This window comes from Phacochoerus africanus, chromosome 9 (assembly GCF_016906955.1).
Source record: "Phacochoerus africanus isolate WHEZ1 chromosome 9, ROS_Pafr_v1, whole genome shotgun sequence".
Lineage (NCBI taxonomy): Eukaryota > Metazoa > Chordata > Mammalia > Artiodactyla > Suidae > Phacochoerus > Phacochoerus africanus.
In genome coordinates this window covers 126,109,722-126,121,746 of record NC_062552.1, presented here as the reverse complement: position 1 = coordinate 126,121,746, position 12,025 = coordinate 126,109,722, and the positions used below count along the sequence as shown (strand labels likewise).

General features: G+C 60.6%; 1 protein-coding gene across 8 annotated transcripts in view; it reads right to left on the bottom strand.

Moving 5' to 3' along the window:
* Positions 1–3,254: 3,254 nt before the first annotated feature.
* TRAF3 (TNF receptor associated factor 3) overlaps positions 3,255–12,025 on the bottom strand; it is a 119,652-nt gene continuing 110,881 nt past the window's right edge. For all 8 annotated transcript variants that reach the window (XM_047796645.1, XM_047796642.1, XM_047796641.1 and 5 more), the window contains 2 exons: positions 9,655–9,829; positions 3,255–8,812 (listed from right to left, as the gene is read on the bottom strand). In XM_047796645.1, the coding sequence (XP_047652601.1) occupies positions 8,241–8,812; positions 9,655–9,829 (747 nt within the window). In that variant the 3' untranslated portion in view covers positions 3,255–8,240. The remainder of the gene's footprint in view (positions 8,813–9,654; positions 9,830–12,025) is intronic.

Sequence of the window (12,025 nt, the reverse complement as noted above, 5' to 3'; positions counted from 1 at the left end):
TTTCAGAGTCTTGGACCAGGAGACTTTGCCCTGTGGGGCCCACGTGACCAGGCTGGGTGGGGCGGGGGCAGCCAGGGATGGTCACACATTTACCTCCTCACCTGCCTGCAAGGGCTCTTGGGCCCCTCGGAGGCACCCCCCCCTCCCTCCCACACTCAGCCCTCTGGGACTTGACCTTGGGTGCTCAGGAAGAGGGGCTTGTTGGGAAGGACTTGCCTGAGAAAAGACAGGTGCACTGGGGCTGGGGGAAACAACCTCTGGGCTGTCCCTGTCTGCCCACCTCTGGGGCTGGGTGTCCACCCTCCCAAGCAGGCCCTCCTGCCTCCTGAGCTGGAGGGACCATGGCCAGTGGGAGACAGACGGTGCCGGGTGTCTCGTGTAGAGAGGAACGGTGGCTGCGGGACGGGGTGTGTGGTTAGTGGGTGGATGAGGAATGGATGAAGATGGTGCATGAATGGACAGTAATCGAGTGACAGTGGGTGGAAAACGAGTGGCGTGTGAGTGGGACGTGCCAGGTGGTAGACGGATGCCTACATGGCCTGGAGATGGATGGCTGGTGACCCGCAGACGGATGACGGGGGGCAGGTGTGTGCGGAGAGTTGTTAGCTGGTGGTGGATGGCTGGGTGGCTGGAAGGAGGAGGAGCATGTAGTTTGCAGAAAGACGGGCAGTGGATGGCAGACGCTGGTTGGGGGAAGGGGAATGGTGTCGAGCGTGGAAGGTGCGGTGACGGCGGGATGCATGGATGGCTGGAGGGTGGGAGATACACTGTGTGGACAAGTGGCTTGTTGAGATGGATGGTGGGTGATAAAAGGCTTTGGCCTTTGGATGGTGAATGGTGATATGTGACTGGCACGCAGGGTCTAGATACGGCTGTGAGTGGACGGGCAAATGAGGGCAGAGAGGGTGACCCTGCCTAAGGCCTGGGACCTCACAGGGAGAGGGAACAACTGGTGCGGAGGCCCTGCAGCAGGAGCATGAGGCTCCAGGAAGGCGAGGCCACATCTGCAGGTGGGGGGCCCCGAGGCGGGCACACTGCTGCTGGGGGCTGGGCTTGTTGTGTGTGGAGGAGCCCAGGAGGCCAGGGTGGGGGTCTCCGCCTGGCTTGGATGGGACCAAGCTGGCCACCTGTCAGCCAAGGGGACACCTCTGCGTGTCCAGCAGTGGTGGGGCCAGGCTCCGACACAGGTTGCCCTGGGTTTGCACGCTGTGCGAGGCTCTACAGTTCACTTAGCCTGGTTCATTCTTCATAGGCAGAGCCAGGCAGCAGTGCCCACCTCACAGGGCACCGGGATGAGGCTGAGGGCCTGGGACACTCCATCCCTCTTCCATCTGTGGACTATGGGAAGAGGAGGATGTGGGGGGAGCCTGACTGGCAACCACCCCCAGTGAGTTGCTAAACCCGCCACCCTGGGGAGGGCTTTGCCGCGTCCGGCCAGGGGCCTGTGTTGTCCCAGTGGGAGGTTTGATCTGTCACTTGCCCCCACAGTCTCTGAATTGAGGGGAAGTCTGTCAGGGACACTACACAAGCCTCTGGGCCCAGAGGAGTCACAGCCGTAGGGAGAGACACTGGCTGGCTCCAAACCCCTTGCTGTCGCTCCCTGGGGCTGGCTGGGCCAGGACAAGCACCATGTGTATGGGACTTGGGCTGCTTAAGGGCAGAGTCTGAGGGCAGCCACCAGGGGCTGAACCCTGGGCACCGTCACAGGCAGCCCTCACCAGCCCACGGAGGCTGTGTCAACCAGGTCCCAACTCCATGGGGGTGGGAAAGGGGGGCTCCTGCAGCCCAGAGCCTTGGCCGTGGGGTGGCCCCCTCACTGCCAGGGCTCCAGGCTCACTTCCTGGCTCAGTTCTGGGAGCGCAGGGCACGCAGAGGGGATACCAGTGGCGGCCCTGCTGGGGACACAGGCTCCTGTGGCCCTGCCAGGCGTGAGTCCCCAGCTCACCCAGGAGTCTCCTTCTAGTCGGGCTCAGAGCAGAGCAGCCATGCCCTGTGCCCCGAGCAGAGGGAGGCGGCGAGGGTCCCAGCCGGCTGCCTGCCCCACTGCAGGCCTGGACCACGGCTGCCTGGGGCAGACCCCAGGGACCAAGGCTGAGGCCCAGTCGCTGGGGGCTGAGGCTCAGGTCGGGGTGGGCCCCGGGGAGCCGCGCGGAGCCCCTTCCTCATCACGCCCTGCTGTGCCCGTGTCCCCGACGGCGTCCTGGGGGAGAGTGCCCTTCCTCCTGGGGTGGCTGCACACAGGACTGCGAGAAAATACTCCAAAAGGGTGGAAGAAAGGAGCCAGTTTCTGAAATTCCGTGGAGCACCCCCTCTAGGGACCCCCTGCCCCCGTGTCCACCGTCTGCCGTGCAGTCCTGGGGCTCTGGCTGCAGGCCTGAGCGGGGACATAGGCAAGCACAAGGGGTGGGGGTGAGCAGCCCAAGTGCTGGGATTGGGTGAGGAGGAGCTGGGGGCCACGGCCTCCCTGCTGTGTGCTCCCCCAAGGCTGCGGGGTGGCTGGGAGGGAACAGCGAGCCCTGGGGGCAGGTGGCACCTTTGGGCCAGGCGCTGAGACTGGGGGGCGGGGGGCAGCCTGTCTTCGGCCCAGCAGGCCCATGGGGAGGCCTGGGACCCCAGCCGAGACTTGGAGAAGGGAGAGAAGCTGAGCGCGGTGGCTCTGGGGTCAAGAGGGACCGTAACACCTGAAGGAGCAGGGGCAGTGGGGGGGTCAGTGGGGTAGGCTGAGCCGTTCCCGGGGTTCCCACTGCCTTGCAGTGTTGGAAAGCAGTCCTCACGCCTGCTAACTTGGGGGAACGTCGTGGGAGACGCAGGGCTTCCATACTACTGGGCCTGACCCACGTGACCAGATGCCGAGCTGGCAGGGGGCCGTCTCCGCCCCATACTCCACACCCCAACTGAGAGCCCCCATAGCCACCTGCAACATCCGAGCCAGCCGGGCTGTTTACCAGCCCCCATGTTCCGGAAAAGCGGCTGGATGCTGCTCTTCCACCTGACAGATGAATAAACAGGCTCAGAGAGCCCACAGCCCCACAGCCGATCGAGCGGTCGAAACGGGCCGGGATCCCTCGGGGAGAGGCAGGGCCACCTGGCTGGCTCTGGACAAAGGCAGCGCCTGAAGGGAAGGGGCTGTCTGTTTGCCCAGTCTGCAGGGCCCAGGACAGGGACGGCAGGCGTGCAGGACCCTCCCCCAGAGCCCAGGGCCACTGCCCGGGGGCCATGCCCGGGCCTGTGAGTCTGCAATAAAGAAACAAGACTCTTTAGTCAGATTTATTTTCCTCTAATAAGACAGTTTAGCATTTCAAAGTTTTGCATTCTACACTCTTACAAACTTTAGTTATCAGCATCGGAAACACAAAAACATTGCAAGACCTCAAAACACAAATAAATACCAAATAAAACCACACACGATATACAGTCAACACAAATATAAAACATAATAATGCTGTCGGGAAATCAGACATGTTGTTAATCCACAGTAACAACATGATTATTGCTGAGCAATAACTTAGATTTTTGTCTTTTTCTTAGAAGAGCAGAGAAACACGGGACATGAGTCACTGGTCGCGATCACTTGGACTGTCGAGATGGGTCCTCACAGCGAGCGGTTACTACAGACGGCGAGTTTTAACACAGGCAGGTTAAGAAGAGTCAAATGGGAGATTGGCCTTCTTTGGTCTTTGTTTTGGGTAACAGAACTGAACGAAGAGGTGTGCCATCAGAGAGAGAACCGACTCTGAAAACGCTACCCGGCGTCTCCGTGGAGCGCACACTTCCTTCACCACAGAAGCTGCTCGACCGTGAGTCCTTCCCCCACGGGTGTGATTCTACAGGGGATTCGCAGAGACATCCTTGGGAGTGGCGCCAGCTTTTGCGTTTACCAATTGAGTCGTTGAGTTTGCTGTTGAAGGTTACCGCCCTGGTCTAGGGGACTGAGTTAGGAGCCGCCACCGCGAATCGCAGGAGTGGAACAGCCGTCCGGGCTTCACCCCTTCCGCACGCGCTCACGAGACAGACTACACACAGCAGCCGCAGCAGAAATGAAAGGCAAGCACTGCTTGGGGCCCCAGCGGGACCGACCACCTGCGGCCCGGGTCTCCCAAGGCCAGAGAAACACCAGGGACACGTCCGGGCCTCCGCCCCCCTACCGCCTGGCTCCCTGGCGACAACCCGCTCCGCCCGGCAGACAGTAAAGACGACCGGGTCACCTGCCCACAGGGGGCCTCACGCTGAGCTCCTGGGACCTGGACCCTAGTGGACACGTTCTACTTTGGAAAACACAGGACTACCGAGATGTGCGAAGAGAAAACAGGAGCATGGTCTCGGGCTGAGAAGTGGACTGGGGGACAGAACCCCCATCGTCGCAGAGCAGAGGAGCTCCCAGGACGCCCCCGCTCCCCTCTGCGGCCTGAGCGGTAAGGGTCTGGACTAGAAGTAAAAAAAAAAACAGCAGTTGACAGCTCTGCCTGAGCCCTTTCTAGCACTGATGATCACGCAAGCACGGGGACAGGCTGGAGGGTGGAGGTGTGGGCAAGGGGCCCACGAGGGCTCTGACCCCCAGACCAAGCCTGTGGAGCCTGGCAGAGATGCTGGGGCCGGAAAGGCCTGCGTCCAGCACAGGATGACGTCACTCCGGGAAGAAGGTGGGACTGCGCCCCAGGGCGCACTGGGGTCCTGCCCCTCTCCCTGTCCCCGTGGGCTGACCAGGAAAGGCCCCACTTCGGACCCTGTTCTGTTTAAGGGTCTGTTCGGCTGCCCCTTCCTCTGCCTGACGTTGCCCACAGGCTCGGGTGCCAGGCCCAGCACCCTCACCAGACCGAGGGTGACTGGCGGCCCCAGGCGGCTCGGGACCCTGGAGCAGATGAGCTGGTTGGGGAGGGGCTGCACCGTCCTGGCCAAGGTGGCCACAGGGCCGGGCGGAGGCCACTGGAGCTGGCCGGGGTCTGAAAGGCCCGGTGGAGTCGGCCACCAGGGAGGGCGGGTCTCCTGCAGCCCACAGTCCTCGGGGCCCAGGACAGGGCGGGCACCGGGAGGTGGGGAAACAGCCGCCTGGCCGAGAGTCTCCCCCTCACCCGGCCGGTGGCTGGGCCCTGGGGCCGGGCTGGGACTTGGGGGGACAGCTGCCCTCACAGAGCCCTCCTTGTCCACCTGCACAGCTGACGCCCCCGACTCGCTCTCTGGGGTCGGCGCCACTCTCCTGGGTCGCACGTCTTCAAACAATTTACACGAACCCCTACTTGTCTCCTTGTCATCTACAAACCAGGAAACTGAAACCCTAACCTGTAAAAAAGGCCCAGGTGAGCCGCTCCGGCCGCCCTGGCCCCATCTTGCAGGCCGGGCCCCGCTGGCCACTGCGCCGGCCCGCCGTGTCCAGAGCTGCAGGGCAGGTGGGCCAGGCCTGGTTGTCACTCCCGGGACAGGCGACAGCCACCTCAGCACAGGACCTGGTGCGGCTCCTCTAAAGGACTGGGAGTTTGTTCTGTGGGGAGTCTGTCCTGTTCAGTCAATGGGAAAAGCACAGCCACGCACGGCGTCTGACTCCGGCCCTGTCGCTGGGGCCCCAGCAGAGGGAGGCCGGCCCGGCGGCGAGCACCGAACGTCAGGATGGACTGTGCAAGCTCGCGTGCGCGAGTGGCAGGTGCACACGGAGTGGCCAAAGGGCCTGCGACCCCACACGCCACCAACCGTCACCAGCAACCTTCACCGAGCCACAGCGTGAAGCTCTCGCCACCGCCGCACCCAAGCTAGCCGCTCGGGTCCCCGGGGGGCGGCCAGGACTCCCGGCGCCTCCCACCAGGAGGAGCCACTGGTGAAGTCCCCAGGGCCCCCCGGCCGGCCGCCCCCAGCAGGACTTCAGCCCAGGGGAGGGGAGCTGCTTTTTTTGCCAGACCAAGATGCCGCTCATCCCAAAAGCGTTAGCAGCGTCAGTGCTTTCGGGAGAGGAGGACGTGGCAGGGGGTCCCTGCTGGTAACCCCTGGCTCAGGAAAGCCACCCGAGGCCGGGAAGGGCCTGCCGGGCGTCCCCCCTCCCTGGGCCTCTGGGCAGAACCAGGTCAAGGCCTGGAGGAGGTCGGGCACCTTCGAGGGCACAGGGGTCCCGCAGCACCCACAGGAGGTCCTCGTTGAGTGGGGACACGCGACTCCGTACTGGGCAGAACCCACGACCCCGGTTCGCCGCCACAGCCAGCCCTGGGCAGCGGGGAAAGGGAAGAAGATGAAGACAACTGAGCATTTTATCTGCCAAAGGGCACAGCAGAGGTGCTCGGACCCGGTGAGGTCACTTATGGAGGCTCTCGACAGTGTGGAGAGGGGCGCTTCCAGCAGGCACCGGGGCGAAGGCACACCCAGGGCAGGTGGCAGCACCAGAGACATGGGGGCCACCGGGCACCACCCAGCCACCCCGCGCAGCCGCGGGGAGCCCGGAGGCAGGCAGTCTGAGGTGCGCGGCCCAGCTGGCCAATCGTGGGCGCGTCTTTTGGGTGAGTGGCACAGATGCGGCGGTTCACACACATTGGTTTTGCCGAAGAAGCACCCGTCACGTGTAGCACCCATCAGTGGTAAGAGCACCCATGAGGCGTGGTGCATAGCAGGGGCACAGGGGCAGGGCCCCGCTTCTGTCACAGTTGGACCATTGAGAGAAGGTAAACGGGTGAGAACAGCCGTCCGGGCAGGTGCAGGCTGCACGGCAGACCCGAGACCACCCCTCCCAAGAGAGGGGCAGCTCCGGGCCGCCTGCCGGTCAGCCTGGGTGGCCCCCGGGGGGGGGGTCTCTGGAATGCTCGGGGGCGCTGCTTTGGACGGCGTGGCGCCACAGCCCAGGGACTCGGAGGGGCGCCGCTTCCGCCCCACTCCCTGCTCCTGCCTGCGCTTGGACCAGGCGGCTCACTCTGGGGGCCTAGAGATTGGGAATCTGTGATAATTAAGCAGTGGAGGCTCTGGAAGCCGAGGACAGGGCCCGGCCTCGTCTGCAGGTGCAGGGCCCAGTGAGGGCCCTGGAAGAGGCAACGGTCTAGCGGTCAAGAGGAAAGTCTGGTTGCACAATCACCTTCTGGAATCACGGGGAGCACAGAGCTGGGGTCAAGAAGCAGCATGTCACAGCTAAGGCACATGTACAGCACGCCACCCCCCCACGCAAAGGTTAACAAATGCAGCAACGGGACAGGATGAAGAAACGCATCTGCTGTGGCCTCCTTCAGCACAAGTCAGCTGCCCACCCCGGACACGGGACACGGAAGGTCGGTGTTGTCAGCACAGAGCGCTTGTCTGAACACATGGGGCAGAATTTTAAAAACCTAGAGGATTTTGTTTAGAACTCCAAAGTTCAACTAATGCCCTATTTTAGGGTGAAAACAAGTGTAGACCTGAAAATGATGCACAGCATCCATGAGCAGTTCTCCTTTCATAGTAATTTTGCAGTAGTGTCATTAACTACGACAGATAGTGGAGGTTCACATTTCTAACGAGAAATAACAACGGGTTGGATATTCGCGTTCCTATCACAAGTGATAACCAGTGTTTGATACTTTACATTTTCTTCCAAGAAATATCAGTCTATCAACGTTTTAAAGGAAAATGTTTGCAGTAACAATTATCTTAGAACTTTAAATTAAAAAGTGATTCGGAATTTAGAGGCTTTCAAAAAAGACCTAAGTGTAACGTCAGGGTCCTCTGACAAACAAATTATTAAAACAGAGACCAGATGAGGCCTTAAAAATAGACAATATACTATATTTGAAACAAGACTGTACTCTTGAATTTTTGAATATATCAGAATTGCATTATTATTTCATAAATTCTTCTTTTACTTAACATGCTGACACGTCCAGCTGTCCCCAGGTGTGTGTGTGCGTGTGTGTGTGCGAGTGTGTGTGTGTGTGTGCGTGTGTGTTCTTTTTTTGGTGTTCAAGTTTAAGGAAGAAAAATCATGGTTCTTTTGTTTAGCATATATGTTTTCCACCTTAATTAATTAACTAGATCTTTAAAAATGGAAAGGAAACCCTTCTCTGACAGCAGTATCTGTCTCGGCGAAGGACAAATACCTCTTCAGAGCGAAGGGCTGCGAGTCTGTTAGAAAGCGTGTCGAGTAGGTCCTCACGTGTGGCTCCTCTCGCCGGCCCGAGGCCGCCTTCCGCCGCTTCCTCCGTCCACAAGGTCCTTTTCCGAGCGCGAGGACCTCGGTGGAGACAGTCGGTTCAAACCCCCAGAGGAGTTGCCTTCTGCCCAATCCACCTCCCCAGGACTGGTCAGGGGTCAGGCAGATCCGAAGTATCCACTATGACTTTAATAAAAATGGTGTCATCTTTAATATAGGTCCCATTTTCTAGCACAGTCTGGGCCACAAAGACTGGGCAGCCAGAGGCAATATTCATCTCCCCCGTGGGTTTCTTGAAGCTGCTGCTGTTGGGGTCCGGCTTGAAGGCGTCTCCCAGATGCCGCCGGGAGGACCCCTGATCCATCAGCATGAGCGTCACTTTCTGCTTGAACGGCCAGGGGAGCAGAGCATCGTACTCCCCACGCATGATGACAAAAAACAGCGACAGGTGTGTGCCCTTGCCCATGCCGTCCCCGTTCAGGTAGACCCTGGCGCACATCTTGTAGCCAAAGTAGCCGGTGTAGAAGGGCTGGCTGTAGAGGGACAGCGTCTTCCCCATGACGGCCTCCTGCTTCCGCCGCTTGTAGTCCCGGATCTTCCAGATCAGCACGCCGTTGTAGCTGGCGGTCTCCAGGACCTGGAACCGCAGGTCCATGTCGGCCAGCCGGATGTCGTGGACACTGAGCATCTGGTCGTGCCGGCTCAGCTGGGACTCCAGCAGGCCTGGGCAGGCAGGAGAGACGGGTGCGGAGGCACGTGACTATCACGGAGGCAGAAGCATCTGAGCTAAGCGGCCCAGAGGCACTGCAGCTGCTGGGGGCAGGGGAGAGAGGCCGCAGACCCCCAGCACCCATGGCCACAGCCTGCTGAGGGGGGATACCCGGTTGACTCAGGCCTGGGTGTCACGGGCCCCCCTGAGGCAGGTTCCAGACGGGGAGCTGTCCCCTGAGGCCCCTTGGGACCCGGCCTCCAGCCTCCATGCGAGGAGCCATCTGCAGAGTTTGAGCCGTCGCCCCGCACTCCATGGCCTCGGGCGGCTTAATCCAGCCTGCCTGCAGCACATAATCCTTGTTCTTTCTCCCTCTTAATCCTTTTCATGCGAATACTCAGAATAGTCCCTCAGTCCCTGCAGCAGCGGCCCCAGTAGCTTCTGGTGTCAGAGAAGCAGGCCGCTGGGCGGGCCAGGTCTTCCGCCTCACCCGCTGGTCACCCTCTGGGACCTTTGTGAGTAGTGGGGACAGCCCACCCGGCAGGCCCCGCCCTCCACCCGGGTCTGCCCCATACCTGTGCTCTGCCACACTGGCCTCGCCCGCCTGGAGGGGACAAGTCTATGTGGGAAATGTCCCCGTCTCTGCCAAAGGCATCTCGGCAGCAAGTGCCCGACCTGACGGCGCAGGGTCTGGAGCCGGGGAGCACAGCCCACGCGCCACTCACCTCGGCATCTGGCCACGCCGCCGACCTGGGGTCCTGGGACCCGGCCAGGCTCCCAGGAGGAGCCAAGACACGTGGCGCCCGTCCCAGGCCCTCCCCGATCCGCACGCCTCCTGCCGGCCCGCCTGCCTCACCTGTGTTGCGAGCTGCCTGGCCCGCGCTTTTGTCCACGCTTTCCAGCTCGGTCACCCGGTTCTGCAGGGACTCCACGCTGCTCTTCATGCTGTCTGCCTCCTCCCAGTTCTGCCGGAAGGGACGGATCTCCTTGTCGAGCTCTTTCAGTTTCTCTGCTTGGCTGTCTATTACTCGCTTCCAAATCAAAGGGTCAAAAAGGCAACACACAGTCAGAACTCTCCGAAAATGCAGCACCACGGCCATCAAATACCCGCGAGTCAGGAGCAGAGCAGGGGTCACAAGGCCCGCTGCCCCACACCAGCCCTCAGAGGGCATCATATCCAGGGCACACAAGCACCTCAGGGGACACAGGTACAGAGGTCCCCAGTTTCCAGGAAGGACTGAGAGGCCTCACCCACCGCCTGCAGGGCACTCAGCCCCCACACTGCTCTGCGCCAGCCTCTCTCTTCAGGACACTGGAGTCACGCCCACTGGCCCTTCTCAAGGCCTCTGTCCCCAACAGGGCTGAGCACCAGCCGGGGCCAAGCTATGTGAGCTTCCTACCCGCGGCTTGGTCTAGGGCCAGGGGTGCCACCCTATCCCTGCGGGGGCAGAGGGCATTCCAGAACCCCGCCTGTGTCCCAGGGTAGAGCTGCCACCACGCTGCCACCTGCTCCAGAGACCTGGATGTCTGTGCAGGATGGCGGCAGGTCTTCATGAAGGCCCTGGGGGCCCACGAGAGGGGTCTGTTCCCTTCACGGCACCCTGCTCAGTGCCCTGTGGCCATCGGGGGGCAGAGGGTCCTGCTGACAAACACATGGCTGTCGACAGGGAGGCTCGATTTAAATGAGTCAGAAGCCCCCTTTCCCGGAAGCCCGAGGCCAGCCCGTCCATATGAGTCCCGGGGGGCGGGACTGGGGCTGGTCTGTGGGAAGGGCTGGCCTGCCCGCGGGTCGGACGACCCAGGGGGTCTTCACTTCTAAAGAGAACCCGCGTCTTCGAAATCAAGCTCCCGAAGGCTGAGTGGCTGCAGGCCTGGCAGCGGAGCGTCCCGAGCGCCTGCTGAGGGCACTTCTGCTTCTGGGCCTATTTTTAAACTTCTAGGTTTCAGCACCTTTGCTGGTTCTCAGTAACCGTGAAGGAACAAACAGAGGCTTTGGTTACTTTTTGGGGTAAAAGTACAGTGTTGATCTTCCTCCTCTTTCCAAGAAACCCTGATATTAGCTAACATTTGAAAAGTAACGCTGATTTCTCCAAAGACTGCTGCTTGCTACACTGACTTACCTCATTTTTAAATACCTACGACTAAGGCATGGTTATTAGCTCACAAAGTCTATTTTCTGGGGACAATGCAACTGACATTAACAGACACCCGAACCTGTAATGTATTCCTACTGAGTATCTGTAACTGTTCTTTCGTCCTCTACTTACTCAAATGACAAAGTGACAAACCAGGCTAGGGGGGACACTATTGAGCACACGAGGGCAGTTAATGAAAAGGCACCCGATCAGTGGCCGGTCTGAGGGATGGCCCTGCGTGACTGGCGGACCCTGGAGTGAGCCACGAGCCGAAGGACAGCCCGGGACAGCCCATCCATCACCCCGAGACAGGTGACACATGAGGGCAGCGGTGTGAAGCGGTGAGGGGCTCCCGGGAGCAGAGCCCAGGAGTCTGAGGCGACAGCGGGACCAAGAACACAGTCAGGAGGGCGCACGCGCGGCAAGGGGAGGTTCTGCTGTCACCTGGGAAAGCGGTGCAGGGTCAGGGCAGAGCGGTGGCCTCCGCCAGCCCCTGTGAGATCAGCAAGCCCACGTCCTTCCCCAAGCGGGGGAGCGCCTCCAGAAAAACCCGCCTTAAAGCCAAGTGAGGATTTTCTTAGCAGAAAGGATTCAGGAGCTGAGCTGGATGGCACAGACCACACACTATGGGAATAAGCCCTAATCACAGGATGGCTCAGGCATCACTCTGTCTGTCTCAGGCTCGTGCCCCTCGGGGCTGAAGTTGCCGTGTGTCGCCTCACACCATGCAGTCACCGAGCCAATGCGATGCGGCCCGTGGACAGAGCTCACTCCAGCCCCAAGACCCTTCGACTGCAGGACGACTGTTCATGTGGCTTCTACTGACCACATCTAGGCTGTTTCCGCCCCCCCATGCCCCCCCCCCATTTTTTGCTGCCCCGTGTCACATGGAGTTCCTGGGCCAGGGATCAGTTCCAAGCCGCAGTCTCAACCTGAGCTGAAGCTGCAGCAAAGCTGGATCCTCAAGCCACTGTGCCGGCCCAGGGATCGAACCTGCATCCCAGTGCTCCCAAGACGCCACCAATCCCATTGCGTCACAGTGGGAGCTCCTAGGCTGTCTTTTTAATTAAGAAGAAACGTGTCCTTTACAAA